The 20,438-nt window shown below is 43.8% G+C and overlaps 4 gene segments (V, D, J or C); 2 read left to right on the forward strand and 2 right to left on the reverse strand.

Annotated features, from left to right (window-relative positions):
* LOC125738402 (Ig kappa chain V region 3381-like) overlaps positions 1–20,438 on the forward strand; it is a 63,675-nt gene that overhangs the window by 35,454 nt on the left and 7,783 nt on the right.
* Positions 1–20,438, forward strand: part of LOC125738404 (Ig kappa chain V region 3374-like) — a 54,571-nt gene that overhangs the window by 21,663 nt on the left and 12,470 nt on the right.
* Positions 1–20,438, reverse strand: part of LOC125738393 (Ig kappa chain V-III region MOPC 321-like) — an 82,886-nt gene that overhangs the window by 16,975 nt on the left and 45,473 nt on the right.
* Positions 12,378–20,438, reverse strand: part of LOC125738388 (Ig kappa chain V-III region MOPC 321-like) — a 55,944-nt gene continuing 47,883 nt past the window's right edge. The window contains 1 exon segment of the V gene segment in view: positions 12,378–12,785. Within this exon segment, the coding sequence occupies positions 12,594–12,785 (192 nt within the window).

Genomic DNA, 20,438 nt, shown 5'->3' on the forward strand with positions numbered 1-20,438 from the left:
TTCCTTCCTGGCACTTTCAAGGAACAGCCAACTTCTTTCAAATGATGGTTTTAAGTTTTAATTTGCGTTTTGGTTTAAGGACATTTGTGAAAATGACTGTCGCTGCTGTAACTAAGATATAGATTAATTCATTAATTCATAACCATGTCTTCAGTGCAGGGTTGAAGCGATTAGCCAATCCCAGGAATTACAGGACATGTGGCCGGGATCCCTGGAAAATGTCACTCCATAGCAGAGCACAGACACTCAGAGCGATTCAGAGACACCAGTTCAGCTAACTACGTGTTTTTGGATTGTGGGAGGGAGGAAGGACCTAGAGGAGACGCATGTGGGACCAGAGAGACCATGCAAACTGCACACACTCAGGACTGCAGTCAGGAACGGACCCCGCAGCCTGGGAGGCCTCACTGCTGATTGCTGAGCTAATGTGGTTTAAAAACCCTGCAGTATTTCATGTACTATTTGCAGTTAACCTTATGTATCTGCTTGTTTCTTCATTGGTTATGAGGCACTTCTGTGAAGATGAGATACATTTATAGAGGAATGGTAAGGTGTGTGTGGGTTACTGTCAGTGAGGAAATCTGTGAACCAACCACCCACTGTAGATTAGCAGGTCTTTCCTAGATGATCTGATAGGGCAACGCTAGCATTTAGCATCTTCCTTCTGATTCTGACACAATGCAGAATTAGAACTGAATATCTACCCTGACACACGGCCAGCTGCATGATGTAATGGAGACATAATGTTACCCATCATCCTGAGCAGCTAATTGCCCATGTGAATAGTGTCCCACCATGAGAGAGACTGAGTGCATGTGAAAGGTGTAAGAGGCTCAGGCTGTGATTGAGACAGATACAAGAAAGGAGTGTTAATTCTGCATTGTTTATTGAAACATTAAAAATTCCACATTTCCATCTTCAGGTATTGCCTTCATTTTTTTTGTCATTGTCTGTCTCTAATATTAACATGTAGTCTGGTCCCTTTACATAAAATTGACTGTCCCTTTACAATTACTTAAAATGAATGTACTTTATACAGTAGATGAAGATTAACGGTTTAGTGTACTAATAAACGAGGCAAGTATTTTTAGTATTCTTAAAAGTATTTACTTCATTACTTGAGCACAACACGAAATATATCATAGTAGTATAACTCATACTTTCTCCAGGAGCCCACGGCTCGTCTCCACCACTTTGCTGCTACCGTCCACCTTCCAGCTCAGCTTCCAGTCGGAGGGGAAGCCCCTGTTGGCCAGTCACATCAGGGTGGCCGTGTTCTTGCTGGACACCTCCACACTGGAGGGGGGCAGGACCGTCAGGGTGGGGGCTCTGTTACCTAGGGGACACCAATGGGACTTTAGCTCAGAGTCTGAAACAAATTTAGTTAAATATAACATGACATACAAAGTGCAGCATGACAGTCAGGACCGGATCTAAGTGGGGGGGGGGGGGGGGGACCATGGACAGAGCTAGTAGAAATGTCGCCACCCCTGTTGCCACTGTACGGTATATAAAAATCAGGAACATGAAACATGCATTAGACATATGATGCGAACGATGCACAGCGTCCTAGAAATATGTCTTCACGTTATTCAGCGGCGGTAAGCAGGGCTCTTATTGAATGAACATGAAGTGATATACAGTATGACCATATCACCTAGCATGCACCCCCATCCACCACCACCTCCTGCTTGTCCATAATCCTCCTTCCCGAAATCAATATACTGTAAATAAGGTGGGGTGTCTGCAAGTGGGTGTACAAAATGGATGGATGGATGGATGTCTTTAATAACTTATAGTGAATGGATTAATAGCTACAATAATAGATGATCTTTAGTCCTACTTGTATTCTCAGTTCTCAGTTTTCCTGCTGGGTAGAGTGATTACATACAGGAAGTAGATTTGCAAGTTTGTGCCGCCTGACTGCATTAAACAGCAGCTGCGTGAATCTCAGAGGGGATTAAAGAGGTGTAACCTTGGGCTGCAAGGTTACGTAACCCCGACTACGCCACCAGAGGCCCTGCCCCTCAGGACTTCAAATTAACCCCACGACTTCCCATTGCATGAACACACAGAGACACATATCGCAGGATTAAGACAGTTTATTAACAATAATTTAAAAATTAACCCTCCCAGTCAGTAAACAATTACCAGCATATGACACCACTAAAACACACAAACGGGGTTGAGAGCAACACACAGGTGCTGGTGGTCCAATACTATAATCACGCCTTAACCCCTTAGCCAGCCAGGGAAGGTGCTTACCTGGAAGAAGAAAAAGAAGGAAGGGGAAACACCACACACACATACACCCCAAGGGCACACATATCCAAGTGGGAGTTAATATCAAAATCACAGCAAACCACATCCTGGAGTTAATACTTCTCACTCACCCCACATTCACTCCATGCAGTGCAAGAATACAACCTCCAACCCCCAAACTCCAGCACCACATTCACTGGCTCTCCGCTGTAAATGGGGAAGAGACTAAACTACCCTCCAGACCTCCTACTATACCAGCCAGCACCCAGTTAGCCCCGGTAACCACGCCCCCCCCTTTATTCACAACAATGCCAGTACAACGCACAAAATCTTACAAAACGAAATCAACAACAGGCAAAACAGCAGTGACCAGCTCCTGAGCATCAGCATAGACCCGGGTCACACTTGTCACCCCAAACCCAGCCTAGGAAGAAGATCAACAGTCCTTACATACCCGGAAGAGAACAGAAATGCACTCAGCCACCCCGTCCAACCCCTATTACTCATTACCTTATGCCGCAGCCGGGACACGGAACCAACCGCTCACCACCATTTCCGTCGCTCGCAGAAGTATTGCGGCAGCAATCGAACCTCCCCCACTAGCGGCTTCCCCCCGCTTTTATCCACGCTGATCCCAATTCATTGGGTGTACCGCCGTTTTGACCCAATTAAGACGCCATCATGAACCGCCCCCCATTTACCTAATCAGCGTCTCATACATACCGCCGGATACGGGATCCGCGGATGATGTCATCCCTAGCGATCACCGGTTACAGAGGGACATTCGAGTCACTTCACAGTCACTGCCGCACAGACATGATGGCTTTACTGGGAATGTTCCTCTGGACACTGGCCCTGTCTGTTCAAGGTGAGTGTCCTCACTATGAGACCAAGACAATGTCTCTCCTTTAAGAACTCATTATAACTCATTGTACTTTAGTTCTGTGCTATTCTGTTAATCTCTAAATATTTTCACCAAGATATATAATTGCGCAGAGATATTTGTTATGATGCAAAAAGATGATTCTCATGCTTTATTTGCAGTCTCTGGGGCTCAGATCATCCTGACTCAGAGTCCAGCAGTGGAATCGGTCGCTGTAGGAGTCACTGTCACTCTGAACTGCCAATCCAGCAGCACAGCTGGGAACAGCTTAGCCTGGTATCAGCAGAAACCTGGAGAAAGTCCCAGACTTCTCTTCTACTCAGTGGGTAGCAAGGTGTCTGGGGTTCCAGGCCGTTTCTCTGATAGCCGTGATGGCACAAATTACAGGCTGAAAATCAGTGGCGTGCAGGCTGAAGATGCAGGAGATTATTACTGTCAGCAGTATTATAGCTGGCCGTACACACAGTTACACAGGCCAGTACAAAAACCTCACTCCACTGTGCATGCGCTCAGTCTAGGAAAACAACTATCAAAATTGGTAGATTTCCCAAGATAGATCCTGACTACAGTAATTTACTGGATTCTGATGATCTTTTATACCCTGAAACCCTGTACTGGATGGGGAATGCTTATTTTATTTATTTTTTTTGTCCAATTTCATTCTGACATTTGGTAATGATTAATTTATTGTGCTAAGCAGTTTGCTTCAATGGATACAAAACACCACAACTTTTTTACTTTTAATTTCTATTTTGAAAAAATACTTTTAAAAGTCTGACTATTTCTTACTGGTTTGACTAGTCTATCTATTTTTGTTCATCTTTGTAACATGCAGAGAAGTTCATTGAACTGATTAAACATGATACGTATTGACTGACAGCATAACATGCTGTATATCCGCTCTGTGAATATCCTCCTGAGTCCCAAGGCAGAAACGTGTCCTTCAATTCTACATTATTTGTGATTTTCTATGTCTTTGGAGGAAATAAGACATCTAACAATTTAGATTTTTTCAAATTTATTTTTATTTTTTATTTCACAGCATGTCCTCTTTAGTGTACAACAGGAATAAATATGTTTCCTTACATCAGTGTCTTCATTTTTTCCACTGTCTTCCTCTCCAACTCACCTGTTGTGCAACCATATATTTCTGGGTATTTGGTTACTAAAAACCTTATGAAGATGATCTTCCTGAAACCTCACTTGTTTATTCCCATTGATAGAGTGAGACAGCGGACAGAACCACATTGCACAGGGCTGCATGGGCAGCGGATGGGATCTTTATTTGGGGATCATAAGGTTTTTTTTTCACAGAGAACAGCCTGGGGTAGGGACTGGACAGACAGCACAGACTATGGGCGTATGAACGGGAGCTGCTGTTTCGCCAGGGGCTGAAATGGAAACCAAACGGGCAGGTGGGGGGCAGGAAGAGCTCAGACCATCCGGGGTTTTGGAAAGGATTGGCAGGGCTGTGAGGCCTGAGGTTTCGTCTGGTTCACTAGAGACGAAGGGCGAAAACAGAACAGAGCAATTTGAAGCCGTTACAGCAGGACAGGCAGTTATTTTCTGTGGTGGGTCAAAGCCGAGCTTCACCATGTCAGTGGGGGCCGTTCTTGACTGATTATTTTCATGTCCCTTCAATGCTATAATAGAAGACTCGGAGGGGCTCTTTTTGTGTGCCGGTATGGAAGTAGCAGTTGCAGTTTTTGATTATTCATGGGCAGGTGGAAGTAAAGAGTCACCCAAAGTGTTGCCTGATCGCACCTCCCAAGACTGGCATGCCCCCCTCCCACACTGGGAGTCCTCTGCGGTCTCAATGCATGAAATTGGCTTTGCCTTCACATTCAATTATTTTAAATAAACATGGCTTATAAACAAGGAAAAGTAAAACTTTTCTGTACTCATAAACGAGGCAAAGGACAGTCATGCTTCTCAGAAAATGTTATTAAAATTCTTAAATGCATTTAATTCATCATTGAGCGCCACACAAAACATGACACAGAAACAATCTAATCAAGGATATAAACATATTATATATAAAGGGAAACTAGTAAAAATTTATACTTTATGCATTTAAAGTACTTCATAGAAGCGTGTAGCAGAGCACAGTAAAAACACAGTAATCAGCCGCTCATCACAGGTGACGCTGAGCTCATCTGCCCTGAACAGTCGGCCCTCTGTAGTCCTGCAGGCAGGCACCTTTCAATCTGACTCCGTAAAGCAAACAAGGATGCGAAAAAGCAACTCAGCGTAACAGTGGGGAGCAGAAAGGCGTCACCAGAGGCACAAGCCTTGATATGGTTCTGGGGACTAAAGGTGGCTCTACTTGGTACCATATAGGGGGACTTAATACAGTGGCTATTAAGAGCTGGACCCTGTTTGGACCTTTTTGAGTTCCATGAAAGCCTGGACTCAGGAGAAGGAAAGCAGTTGATGATTAGCAGACAGACCATCTGATTCTTATAACGTGTAATACAGCCATACAGTACATTGTAAAATCATGTATATATACAATATCCTTGACTGTGAAGTGACACGTAATGATCCAGTCGTTTAACCAGACTGCTGTGTGCTTAAAATGACCACATGGTGGAGCCAGAGTGCCGCAGCAACCCATCTCAGTATATCTATTTAGAATATTGGTGGATGATATATAATTAAATATTGTTGTAACTTCATCCAAAAGGAAGGGCGACTTAACGGACAGAACTGACATGACACAGGGAGAATATACAAGTGCCTCAGGTGAGAATTGAACTTCCAACTCTGAAAAAAGGAGGCAAGAATGTTATCCACAGAATTACTGTGTTGTCCATTTTAAAATAATACTAAATTATTTCCTTAGTGAGGTTCTGAAGCCCCCTGACCCTGCATTGAACAAGCAGGTATCAAATATGGATGGATGGATGGATGGATTACAACAAACAACAAACAAGCAAATTTATTTTTATATAGCGCATTATCACAACATTACATTGTCTCAAAGCGCTTTACAGTATCCTCACCCAAAGCCCCCAGTGAGTAAGCCATAGGCGACAGTGGCAAGGAAAAACTCCCTAGAAGGAAGAAACCTTGAGAGGGACCAGACTCAAAGGGGGAGCCCATCCTCCAGGGGCCGGCAGGGATAGTCAAATAGAGAGAGGAGAGCAAGGAAGATAAGCCAATGCCGAAGCCGAGTCTTCTTCCAATTGCCAGGCAACCAGAGGTAAGGTCATACATGGAAGATCAGAACGGCGAGCTGGATGCAGGGACGTCACTGGTGGTGGCGACGTCACATGTGGCCGGGTGTGCTGGATATCTTGATAGATTGAGGTCTCCAGGCATCACCCCCCAGGAGGAGTAGGGGAATTACGGGTGTGTTTGTGTATAGTACATGTGCGATAGACATATAGTCACATCTCTCAGAAACGTCGGAGGGAAATTACACAATAGATAATCCCCAATCCCTTGTGATTATTGATATTTTTGCACCAGTGGATACCAATCTCATGAACGTGCATCAAGCATAATGACATGAAGTAATTTGCCAAACTCTCAACCTAGGACAGTCACTTAACCTGGAGTGTAACAGACTGATAAATGAACAGTTTGATTGTTATGTCTTCTTTATAGCTTTTATAATTTTTAAATACAGTATCCCACCTTAATTGGAACTCGAACGCCTCTTAACTTTACCAACTCAGACACCAAATGGATCTGTTGAATTTTTTTCACCTTGTACCTCGACTGAGATCGACAGTTCCTGCTAAAACTTGTATGGGTTAAGAAGCGTTCAACTCTACTAATTCAGACCTAAAATGGGTTGGTTGAGAAGAACCTAACCGCAACTTGACCGAAAACTCAGAACACAACAAGACAAAACAGACCTGCTAGAAATTGTATGGATCGAGACACGTCTCCCCTCCAAACAATAACCCCCCCATCCCCTCCCTCCCCACCTGCCACTTCCAGTGTGCGATAAGGTCACCCCAATACTGGGAAATTGCTCATAAAAAGTGATATTTCTCATGATTATTGCTTTTGTATGTGTGTTTTCTCACATGTGTATTAGTTGATTGTGGATTGTTAATGCTTTTTAGTATTAGGTAGCTGGATGAGTTTGAATAGGCAATCATTTGTGACTCATGAATGGATGAAATTCCTTTACATTATTTCTTATGCGGAAATTCGACTTGGACCTCGACTAAATCGCAACTCAACCAGCCATCTGGAAGGAATTAAGTTTGTGTTCCAAGGTACCACTGTATTTACAACAGTTTGCTGCATCACTAAATAGCCCATAATTGTGTGGGTGTCTGTCCTACAGTGGATTAGCCTCCCATTCAGGGTGTCCCCATTCTTGTGCCCTGTTGTTTCTTGGATAAGCTGTAGGAATCCTATTCCAGATAAATGAATGATAGATGCATCAATGGATGGATGGATGGATGGATAGATGGATGGGTATCTTTAATAACTGACAGTAAATGGTTCAATAGCTACAATACTAGATACTCCTCTGTCCTACTGGTGTTCTCAGTTTTCCTGCTGGGTAGAGTGGTTACATACAGGAAGTAGATTTGCAAGTTTGTGCTGCCTGACTGCATTAAACAGCAGCTGCGTGAATCTCAGAGAGGATTAAAGAGGGACATTCGAGTCACTTCACAGTCACTGCCGCACAGACATGATGGCTTTACTGGGAATGTTCCTCTGGACACTGGCCCTGTCTGTTCAAGGTGAGTGTCCTCACTATGAGACCAAGACAATGTCTCTCCTTTAAGAACTCATTATAACTCATTGTACTTTAGTTCTGTGCTATTGTGTTAATCTCTAAATATTTTCACCAAGCTATATAATTGCGCACAGATATTTGTTATGATACAAAAAGATGATTCTCATGCTTTATTTGCAGGCTCTGGGGCTCAGATCATCCTGACTCAGAGTCCAGCAGTGGAATCGGTCGCTGTAGGAGTCACTGTCACTCTGAACTGCCAATCCAGCAGCTCTTCAGTTGGGAGCTACTTAGTTTGGTATCAGCAGAAACCTGGAGAAAGTCCCAAACTTCTCTTCTCCTCAGTGGGTAACAAGGTGTCTGGGATTCCAGGCCGTTTCTCCGATAGCCGTGATGGGACAAATTACAGGCTGAAAATCAGTGGAGTGCAGGCTGAAGATGCAGGAGATTATTACTGTCAACAGCGTTATGACACACCGTACACACAGTGACACAGGCCAGTACAAAAACCTCACACAGCTGTGCATGCGCTCAGTCTAGGAAAACTACTATCAAAATTGGCAAGATATATTCACACTACTGTAATTCACTGGATTATAATGGTCATTTATACCCCGAGACCCTGTACTGGATGGTGGGTGCTTATGTATTTATTTAATTAATTAATTAATTAATTAATTTTATTTTATTCATTTAATTTGTTCATTTTCATTGGGAAATGGTTTAATCCTTTAATTTATTGGACTATGCACCATACTCTATATAATTTCTATGATGAAAAAATACTTTTATAAATCTGAATATTTATTACTGGTTTCTCTGTCGAATTTTATTCATCTTTGCAATGCACACAGAAGTTTATTGAACTGTTTAAACATGATACCAGTATCATTGCATGCGACCAACCAAAAACAAAATTTCAGAACAATACAGATTCAAAATATAACGTACAAACAAAAGTGAAAATCGGTACAATTTACAGTCAGTAAACCAGCAATTAATACTATGCTAAACTGGAAAAAAATGTTTTCACTATTGAGTTGTGTGTTTGTTCTCACCATATCATCGAGGGGTTTCCTCCGGTTTCCCACCACAGTCCAAAGACATGCTGAGGAGTTGCTAAATTGCCCGTAAGTGTGCATGTGTCAGTGAATATTGTGTGTGTGAGTGTGCCCTGCGATGGGCTGTCCCCCCATCCTGATTTGTTCCCTGCCTCATTCCCGTTGCTTCCAGGATTGGCTCCAGACCCCCCACGACCCAGTAGGATAAGCGCATTTCACTCTATCCCTCGTACAGTGGATGCCGATCGTTAATGCTGTCCAATCCCTGATGGATTCTAATCACGGCTAAGCTTGGAACAAATCACATATTATTGTCGATCACGATGTCTTTCACTAGATGGCGCACTTTTCGAAAGATTATTATTAACGTCAAAACATGTTTTAACAAACATTTTCTTCGAAACGTAGAACCAAAAGGAAATACATTGCAGGCAAAGATGACACCACATGCAGCTATAAATAATTCCATTAGGGAAATAATAACCAAACTCTTAATTGGAAACAGAATGTAGAGGTCGATTGATACTGACATGCTGTGTACTACAGTATATAGTCAGGAATTAAATATCCCTGTCGCTGTGTATACTGTATATTATTAATATACACTCAGCTGCCAGTGAATCTACACACATCATCAATATTTATCATCTATTAAATTGCATGTTTCCTTCATGGCACTTTCAAGGAACATCCAACTTCTTTCAAATGATGGTTTTAAGTTTTAATTTGCGTTTTGGTTTTAGGACATTTGTGAAAATGACTGTCGCTGCTCTTATTAAGATATAGATTAATTAATTAATTCATATCCATGCCTTCAGTGCAGGGTTGAAGCAATCAGCCAATCCCAGGAATTACAGGACATGTGGCCCGGATCCCTGGAAAATGTCACTCCATAGCAGAGCACAGACACTCAGAGCGATTCAGAGACACCAGTTCAGCTAACTACATGTTTTTGGATTCATGCACTTTTGGAAAAAGTGCAGAAAATATGGGACAACCTGACCGTTACCAAGAACTTGATATCCATCCAAAATTGATTAAACAACAAGATGAAATCTGGTCAGGGAGGCCACCAGGAGGCCTAGAGCAACACTGAAGGAGCTGCAGGAATTTCTGGCACGTACTGGTTGTGTATCATGTGACAGCCGACATGTGACAGCAACCTCCCGTATTCTCTGGACTATGGGGTCGGGTCACAAGCCTTTCCTTACAAAGAAGAACATCCAGGCCTGGATAGATTTTGCAAAAAAAAAACAAAAAAAACACCCTCTCCGAAAATCATGTGGGAAAATACGTTATGGTCTGATGAAACCGAGGTTGAACTTTTTGGCCACAATTCCAAAAACAACACTCCGCATCACCAAAAGACCCCAGACCCACAGTGAAGCACGGTGGGGGCAGCATCACGCTTTGGGCTTGTTTTCTTCAGCTGGAACTGCGACTTTAGTCGAGGTGGGGGGACTTGTGGACAGTTCCAAACATCAGTTTATTTTGGCCCAAAACCTTCGGGTGTTTGCTAGAAAGCTGACGATGATGATTATTTTCACCTTTTGTCTATATCAGTCCACGTCTCGCCTTTTCCAGTGTCCGTCATTGATGTTATGTGATGTTAGTTGATGTCAGTAATGTTCTGTCCTGCTCCTAGTCGTTTCCCCTCTAATAAATCCCCAGTTTTCCCCGTATTCCCTTCCCTGCCTCCTGCCCGCCAGCCTGCCCGTCTCCACCCGCAAAACCTGACACAGTACACTTTTTATATCAAGTGCATAATTAATAAAAGGCTCCCATTTCTCTTCACAAACCTGAGTGCTGTTGACTTGTTGTCATTATAACAAACCCGCCTTTAGTGTGAAGCAGCAGTGATGCTCAGCAGTCTTACTAACTCTGATTCTTGTATAACTCATTTTCCTGAAAACACCTGTTCATTTACGTTGCATATTCACAAGCTACTACGACCATTGCTTAAGGGCCTGACTTACATGGTTTTCTATGGCTGATTACATGCTTTACATTGTATACTGGTATTATACTAATATTATAACTGAGGTTATTGCTGCAGGATGTGTGGCTGAGTGGGTTACGCCTCTGTGTCTGTGGTCAGCTGTTCGAGTCTCAGCAGAATCTCAGCTGGACCATTGAGCAAGATCTTTAACCCCCCCGAAGTACATCAGGGACACTGGATAAATTATAATGTACTCGCACGAATGGGCAATGATTTTTATATTTATAGTAGTACTATAATGATATTATACATAAATTATGATGATACCATAACTGATATTCAGGTGTCATACTGATTCTGTAGACTGATATTATATTCTAGTATAATTCTGATACTGTAGCTGTCATTATAGGCTGGTATGGCTGTGCAGGGCAGAATGGAAACGAAAGCACAGGAAGGCTGGTTTTAAATGCTGTCGGGTGCGTTTCCCCTTTTCACCACTGAGAAACGGAACTGAGACCAGCCCCACCCCCACACAGCTGTTCCAGCTTATTTTAAACCCTAAAACTGCACCGTGAGCCGTTAGGAGGCTGAAACTAAAATTTGCATGGACTGGCCAGGACCCGTGTGTCACCCCCAGAGGGGAGCATGCAAATGATCAGCCCCCCAAGGGAGAAGTGAGACCTCAACTGGCAACAGGAAGATGGCGATCGGTTCAGTATGGTTACAGTGAAATACTCCAGTAACATCCATGTAGAATAATATAATATAATATAATATAATATAATATAATATAATATAATATAATATAATATAATATAATATAATATAATATAAATATAATATAATATAATATAATAATATAATATAATTGTGAAAATAGGTATAATAGGATTTAAATGGTCCTAAAATATAAATATAATCATTTGCTAAAAACCAAATGATTTTATGCATTTTTATAACTGAAATATGTACAAGCCATATAAATGATTAAATGTTGCACTTTACTGTTGTTTGTGACTTAACCGTGATTCTGATCACAGCCAGGCCTCGTCTGGCTCACTAGACAGGAAGGTCAAAAACGGAACACAGCAATTATAGCTATTACAACAGGACAGGCAGTTATTTTCGAGGTGGGGGGGGCAAATTCGAATGTCAGAAAAAGTCATTCTGTCATCATCATTTTTATGTCCCATTAATGTTATAATAGAAGACTTACTGAGGCTTTTTTGTGTGCTGGTATGGGAGTAGCAGTTGTGTTTGTGATTATTTATGCGACATTATAGAGCGGCATTGGCCCCGGTCTGCATTAGAGGGAATGAGGGGCAGGTGGATGTAAAGAGTCACCCAAAGTGTTGCCTGACTGCACCTCCCAAGACCGGCATGTCCCCCTCCCACACTGGGAGTCCTCTGTGGTCCCTTTACATAAAAATCATCTTTGCCTTCACCTAAAATATTTTTTTATAAATATACTTCATAAATGAAGAATAAAACTTTTGTAAATGAGGCAAAGAACAGACGTGCTTCTCTGGAAATGTTTTTATTGTTCTTAAATGCATTTAATTCATCACTTGAGCACAATACGAAACATAACATGGATGCAATCTAATCAAAAACAGAAGCTACATTATGAATGAAAAGGATGCTAATAAAACGTTTAGTATCTGCATTAAAAAAGTAGTTTATGGAAGAGTGTAGCACAGCACAGTAAAAACACAGTAATCTCATCAGTGAGCTCATCTACTCTGAACAGTCGGCCCTCTTCAGCGTTTGAGTGACAGTAGCCTGGGAGCCCTGATTGGCCTCACAGACCACTGAGCCCGCCTTCTTCCACTCCTCCGCAGTGAGGCTCAGGCTGCTGCTCCAGCTGTACAGGCCGTCCTTCTCCAGGAGGCCGCGGCTCGTCTCCACCACTTTGCTTTTACCGTCCACCTTCCAGCTCAGCTTCCAGTCTGAGGGGAAGCCTCTGTTGGCCAGGCACATCAGGGTGGCCGTGTTCTTGCTGGACACCTCCACACTGGAGGGGGGCAGGACCGTTAGGGTGGGGGCTGTGTTACCTAGAGGACACAAAAGAGGCTTTAGGTCAGAGTCCAATATATCCATCCATCCATCCATTTTCCAAACCGCTTATCCTACTGGGTCGCGGGGGCTCCGGAGCCTATCCCGGAATCAATGGGCACGAGGCAGGGAACAACCCAGGATGGGGGGCCAGCCCATCGCAGGGCACACTCACACACCATTCATTCACACATGCACTCCTACGGGCAATTTTAGCAACTCCAATTAGCCTCAGCATGTTTTTGGACTGTGGGGGGAAACCGGAGTACCCGGAGGAAACCCCACGACAACATGGGGAGAACATGCAAACTCCACACACATGTGACCCAGGCGGAGACTCGAACCCGGGTCCCAGAGGTGTGAGGCAACAGTGCTAACCACTGCACCACCATGCCGCCCGAGTCCAATATAAACTTTGTTAATTATATATACTGCAATAACACACTGGGTGCAATAACACACTGGGTGCAAAAGCCACACTGGGCTCAATCAGTGTCGACAGCATTGCTGCTCCATAAATATGTAAAGCAGTGGTTCTCAACATTTTTTGCACTGCCATCCAGTTTTTTACCATGCCAGCTCACCCTATATAACTAAAAGGACTAAATTAACGCTATGATCAAACGGGCAGTGCACTCTGCAATTTACGCCAATCAATGAACATCACACAAATCTGATTGAATTTGCCAGTGAATTTTAAATGAATTAAATTACATGAAGTAATTTAAATTAATACGTGGTTTAGCTTCTTGGATTGGTTGAATATTCATTAGTTTTGCGCTAAACATATGCAGACCCAAAACCCGTTTACTCTGGTTAATTCTATAGGATTGGTTTTAAAATGCGTACGTTAAGTATTATCACCCGTAATTATGTTCAACTGATTAAACTTCATTAAACCGCATTTATAATCATTAAGATATATTTTCCGACCGTCGTCGTTGATCCACACATTTAGCCACGATTTGACATAATGCGAAGTATATTACGCAACATAAAAACCATGTACAGTAAGTTGGACAAGTGAAGAAAAATGCATCGGAAATATTTAACTACAAATTAGTATAAACGCAACAATGATAATCGATATTATCCGCTCGCATTTTTCCACTTGTCAGAATCGCATTATTTCGTTAATTCTTCTATATGTCAGTGTCGACATGCTATTGCTCATCCAGAGTTCCGACTGATCTCAATTAATTCCAGTATTCAAAGATTAATATAACAGAGAGACGCACTTACTTCCAACATCCAGTCTGGTACCGCCGCCGAAAGTTAACCACAGTGATTCAGGACGCATCAGTCGCCGTACAAAAACCTCAGAGCGGCGCAGTACAGGCAACTAACAAACCGACATACCTAATATTTGTCTACTATATGCGTATAAACCTACCCAGATAAAAATAGTATTTCCTGGCACGTAGGCAAACTAAAAATGCTTAAAATTGGCTGAAAACGTATTTATATTATTATATTATCAGCTTACATTATCTGATCATCATAAGCAATTCTTAGCATTAACAATAATAAAACTTAAGTGTATGTGTGTGTGTATATTAAATATTAATTTCTACTTGCATATTATAGATAAAAAGCTGGATACTTACTGCCAACATCCAGTCTGGTCCCGCCGCCGAAGGTTCTCCACAGTGATTGAACCTGATTGAGACGCCGTACAAAAACATCCCAGCGCTACAACCGCCTCTCTAATTACATGTGCAGTAAAGGCATTAATGGCTCAATTAACACGCTATGAATACCCATAGTTAACAAGAAACTCGTAATAGTTATCTTTCTATTTTTTTTTACATAAGAACAAGTGTAATTTTTAACACCTTGACTGTTAAAAGCAAGTATTGCTTTTCATAACCGTAAACTGTGAATCTTGAAACGAATACGGTAGATTAAAGTAGTTCCTGGTGTTCCGATATTTCTTCATGATGTCATCTAAACCGATGCTTTATACCAATTTTATGCTATGCGTGGAGCCTCTCGGCTGCACCTTCAAACTAATATGCTATATTATTTCCTCGGTGACTTGCATGTATTACATATTACACAGGAGGGAAAATGAATCTAGTCATCCAGTGGTCAAACCCTGACCCCTGGTGATCGGAGAGATTATAACACCAAAAACATAACTGGGCGTGCAAGATTAAAAAAAATCCATCCATCCATCATCTTCCGCTTATCCGAGGTCGGGACGCAGGGGCAGCAGTTTCAGCAGGGAAACCCAGACTTCCCTCTCCCCGGCCACTTCGTCCAGCTCTTCCGGGGGAATCCCGAGGCGTTCCCAAGCCAGCCAAGAGACATAGTCCCTCCAGCGTGTCCTGGGTCTTCCCCGGGGCCTCCCCCCAGTGGGACATGACCGGAACACCTCACCAGGGAGGCATCCAGGAGGCATCCTAAGCAGATGGCCGTGCCACCTCATCTGGCTCCTCTCAATGCGGAGGAGCAGCGGCTTTACTTTGAGCCCAGCCACCCTGCAGAGGAAACTCATTTCAGCCGCTTGTACTCGCGAACTCGTTCTTTTGGTCGGTACCCATAGCTCATGACCATAGGTGAGGGTAGGAACGTAGATCGACTGGCAAATCGAGAGCTTTGCCTTTTGGCTCAGCTCTCTCTTCACCATGACAGACAGATACAGCTCCCGCATCACTGCTGACGCCGCACCGATCCGCCTGTAGATCTCCCGCTCCATTTTTCCCTCACTTGTGAAGAAGACCCCGAGATACTCAAACTCTTCCACTTGGGGAAGGACCTCCTCCCCGACCCAGAGAGAGCACTTCACCCTTTTCCGGCTGAGGACCATGGTCTCGGATTTGGAGGTGCTGATCCTCATCCCAGCCGCTTCACACTCCGCTGTGAACTTCTCCAGTAAGAGCCGAAGGTCACGGTCCGATGAGGCCAACAGAACCACATCATCTGCAAAAAGCAGAGACCTAATCCTGAGGTCACCAAACTGGACACCCTCAACACCCTGGCTGCACCTAGAAATTCTGTCCATAAAAGTTATGAACAGAATCGGTGACAAAGGGCAGCCCTGGCGGAGTCCAGCTCTCACCAAAAACGAGACCACTCATGTGGACCAAGCTCTGACACCGGTTGTACAGGGACCGAACAGCCCTTATAAGGCAGCCCGGCACCCCATACTCCTGGAGCACTCCCCACAGGACTCCCCAAGGGATGCGGTCGTATGCCTTCTCCAAGTCCACAAAGCACACTGGTTGGGTAAACTCCCACGCACCCTCCAGGACCCTGCCGAAAGTATAGAGCTGGTTCACTGTTCCAAGGCCAGGGTGAAAACCACACTGCTCCTCCTGAATCCGAGGTTCGACTATCCGACGGACCCTCCTCTCCAGAACCTTACCAGGGAGGCTGAGGAGTGTGATCCCCCTACAGTTGGAACACACCCTCCGGTCCCTCTTCTTGAAGAGGAGGACCACCACCCTGGACTGCTAATCCAGAGGTACTGCCCCCGATGTCCACGCGATGCTGCAGATGTGTGTCAACCAGGACAGCCCCGCAACATCCAGAGCCTTAAGGAACTCCGGGCGGATCTCATCCACCACAGGGGCCCGGCCACTGAGGAGCTTTTTAACCAGCTCAGCGACCTCCGCCCCAGAGATAGGTAAGTCCACCCCCCAAAAAAATCACGTATCTCAGATTTCGCTGGCTCCATTTTAGCGGGATATTGAGATCCAATAGACCCCACTGCCACTGTCCAAATGAGCGAGAGTAGTATGCAAGATGTGTCAGTGAACCTAACTGGGCAATATGCAGACTGAATCGGATCAATGGTATATGCCGTAGCACCGAGAGTATTCATCGGACAGGGCAGCATGCTGGACTGGTACCACCCTTGCAAATAATGTAAAAAAGTATGCAGGGCTGGCTGGGTTGGAGGGCGTCGAGAAGCTGACAGGACTGGAGGACTCTAGGCTGCAAGCAGAACCGAGGTGAAGGTAGAGCCGGTGAGGAAAGAAGAGGCCGAGGGGATTGCAGAGCAGGCGGGAGACGAGAGGATTGTATGACTGGAGAGTGATGAGGAGACTCATGGACAAGAACAGGTGGATGACAAAAACCCTGCAGGATGAGAGCATGGACAGGGGCAGGAACAGAAATGACGACTGGAACGACCGCCACAGCAGTCTCCCCTGGGCTGAGTTCCCCTGGACAGATGGGGAGCGCATCCAGGCCGAGTTCCCCTGAGCAGATGGGGAGCGCATCAAGGCCGAGTTCCCCTGAGCAGATGGGGAGCGCATCAAGGCCGAGTTCCCCTGAGCAGATGGGGAGCGCATCCAGGCCGAGTTCCCCTGGGCCAGGTGTGGCAGCAGCCTCTAAATTACCCAGTTCCAGGGAAGCGACAGGCACTGTGACCAGGATTATGGATATGACAGCAGTCTCACCAAGATCGGTTTTGAACAGCATCCTTTCCTTTTTGCCTTTGAATCACCTGGCAGATGCAGGCTCCCCCGGTAGCAGAGAGTTACTCAGTTGAGGGGGAGAGAGCAGTGTCCATCTTCCTCATCATAAGGAACATCTATCTCATTCTCTCCATGATCTCTTCAACTTCCTGAATCTGGGAAGTCTCAGGCAAGCTGAGTTAGCAGCGCGGTCGCTTTGGAAGAAGCCTGAACATCAGGACTCTCCAGTAGCTTCCAGCACAGCCCCTGGAGGGTGAAGAGCTTCTTAGCTAAGGTGCTTGAGGATGGACTGGTTATACCGGGGGAGGAAGGCAGGGGGAGAGGCATCATAGGAGCATGGGAAGTTGCAGGCTAAAGCAGCACGTGGACCACGTCTCCCAAACTGCACAGGCTCGGATCGTCCAACTCTCCTTCCTGCTGCCTGCACCAGTTGGACTGAAATACCAGTTGTAATTCCCCAAAGGTAGAAGACTAACCGTTAAGGTTTGAGCTTGTGCGGGGGTCTGCCCAGTAGAGTCGCTAAAATGGGCATCCTCAGGGATCAGTTTAGGGAATCACTGGAAGGTTTATGACCGCTGCCTGCATGATCACATGTCAATGCTAGATGCCATGAATTTTGTATGTCAAGATATTTCTCCAGAGCAATGTCAAGGATGTATCAGGCATGCAAAGAGATACTACCCTAGATGTATCACTAGAGAGGACATTTGGAAAATCCAACTGCACCATTTGCTGTATGCAACCGGACTAGTAATTTCTGCTGCTGGTACACTGTACTTCGTGTGACGACTCCGGAAAAGGGCGGAGCTGGAGAAAGGTACACCAGTATAAAACTGCATTTTTAATTAAATATGTATGTGCTGCATAACTGTGAGGTTAATGAAATCAGATTGTTATTCAGCACTACTTGTGAATATCTCTGTGGTGATTAACTGCTTAAAATGAACAGAATGGCAGCTGTTTGGCAGAATGGCAAGATATGCAAACTCCACACACATGGAAGTCTGAACTCTCGTCTCAGTACTAACCACTGCACCACCATGCCATCCTGTGTTTATATTATATTATATTATATTATATTATATTATATTATATTATATTATAAATACACTTGAGCTTGGATTGGGTCCAGCGTGGCCCATTAACCTTCAGTCTATGGGCCTGATGGCCCAGGATGGTCATTTGCATAGAGGAGACACTTTGCATAAGCAGCACATGCTTCAGTGCCTTGATGGTGCTTATAATCCTCTTCATAACACTTCATGACTGACAGCTGTCTGTACTTCACAGCGACAGACACCAACACAGCTATGGAGTCTATCAGCATCTTCATTGTGGTCTTTGCTTTTTTCTATAAAGGTAAAATTCTGTGCTTTTTATTTGGAATATATCACAAATATATAAATATATCACAGTTTTAGTTACCCATTTAGAAATTCAAAAATTGCAGGTACAGCTCAATATAACTATTAAACCCGCTGTTTTCAGGCTAAATACATTTATTTATTCATTTATTGTTGATAATTTAAGTTGATCATTCACATGTTTAGATATGCAAAAGCTAATATACAGGTTTCTTGGTATTACTTGCTGTAATTGTTTTTACATGTTTACATTTTTATCTTATTTTCAGAATCCAGTGGTCAGGTCACTGTGACTCAGACTCCTGCAGTAAAGGCTGTTCTCCATGGACAGACTGTCACTATGAGCTGTAAAGTCAGTCCGGCTGTATATAACAATAAGTACTTAGCCTGGTACCAACAGAAACCCGGAGAAGCTCCTAAACTCTTGATCTATTACGCAAATAGCCGTTACTCTGGGATTCCGTCTCGATTCAGTGGCAGTGGATCTAGTGCTGACTTCACTCTGACAATTGGTGGAGTCCAGGCTGAAGATGCAGGAGATTATTACTGTCAGAGTTACCACGAGATCAGTAGTAAAGCTGTGTTCACACAGTGATACAGAGCCGTACAAAAACCTCCCTCAGTCAGACTGCACAGTGACTGCACTGCTGCAGCAGGGACTCACTGCAGGTGCTGAGGGGGAAGTTAAACTAAAGTCCCCCAGAGCAGATTTAACCAGTGTGACTGAATACACACAGATATGATCTATTTCATTTATGAATTATATACTGAGGATGCTTGTATAGTATATGCATGTTCCCTGTCCTGTACCTTGCATAAAATATTGTAATTTCTTAATAAATTTTATGAAGAATTTCCACCTGGGATAAAGTTAATCTTAAGTTCTGTACAAAAATATGCAAAGTAATAATTGTTGGAGAACAAATGTAGTTAACTGAATATACTGTAGGATCCCTGCTGTAGGAGTCAAATGGAACTAAACCATCTGGAATGACATTTTGAAGTCGTCCCATTTTGATGTTTATGGAAGTTTTGCACAATTGTTTGTATGAAGTTGTTAGTTATTCATGTATTATTTGAGTAGGACAGTGTTTCGAACATCTCAGTGTTGTGCTACTATAAAAATATAACCTGTTACTAGCAGAAGGTGTAAACTTCTTAATGTTCAAAAAGACAGTCGTAAATTGAATAATCTAATGAATTCATGGGTAAAAAAGCAGGGGAAAGACAGGAGGATTGGTGTGGCATCGGCTGCATTATTCTGCTGTGGTAAAGAGAGAGCTGAGCCGAAAGGCAAAGCTAATGATTTACTGGTCGATCTATGCTCCTACCCTCAGCTGTGGTCATGAGATTTGGGGAGTGACCTAAAGAATGAGATTGTGGATTCAAGTTTCAGAAAATTGGTTTACCCTCCTTGACACATATATCCACCGGGGAGGAGACTCGACGCAGACCTGGGACACACCGGAGAGATTATATCTCTCAGCTGGCCTGGGAACGCCTTGGCATTCCCTCGGTGGAGCTGGAGAAGGTCACTGAAGAGAGAGAAGTTTGGGTATCTCTGCTTAGACGGCTGCCCCCACGACACCATCCCGGTTTGAAACCCAGACTAGTTGTTCCCTCCACTAAAACAGACATACAGCAACTCTGAACCCCAATCCTGGTAGGCCTAAATGAATAATAATATTATTAGTACTATAAGTTAGAACCTTGGCATTTAAAAAATCCTGGTGTGG

This window comes from Brienomyrus brachyistius, chromosome 3, assembly GCF_023856365.1.
Source record: "Brienomyrus brachyistius isolate T26 chromosome 3, BBRACH_0.4, whole genome shotgun sequence".
In the NCBI taxonomy this organism is placed as follows: domain Eukaryota; kingdom Metazoa; phylum Chordata; class Actinopteri; order Osteoglossiformes; family Mormyridae; genus Brienomyrus; species Brienomyrus brachyistius.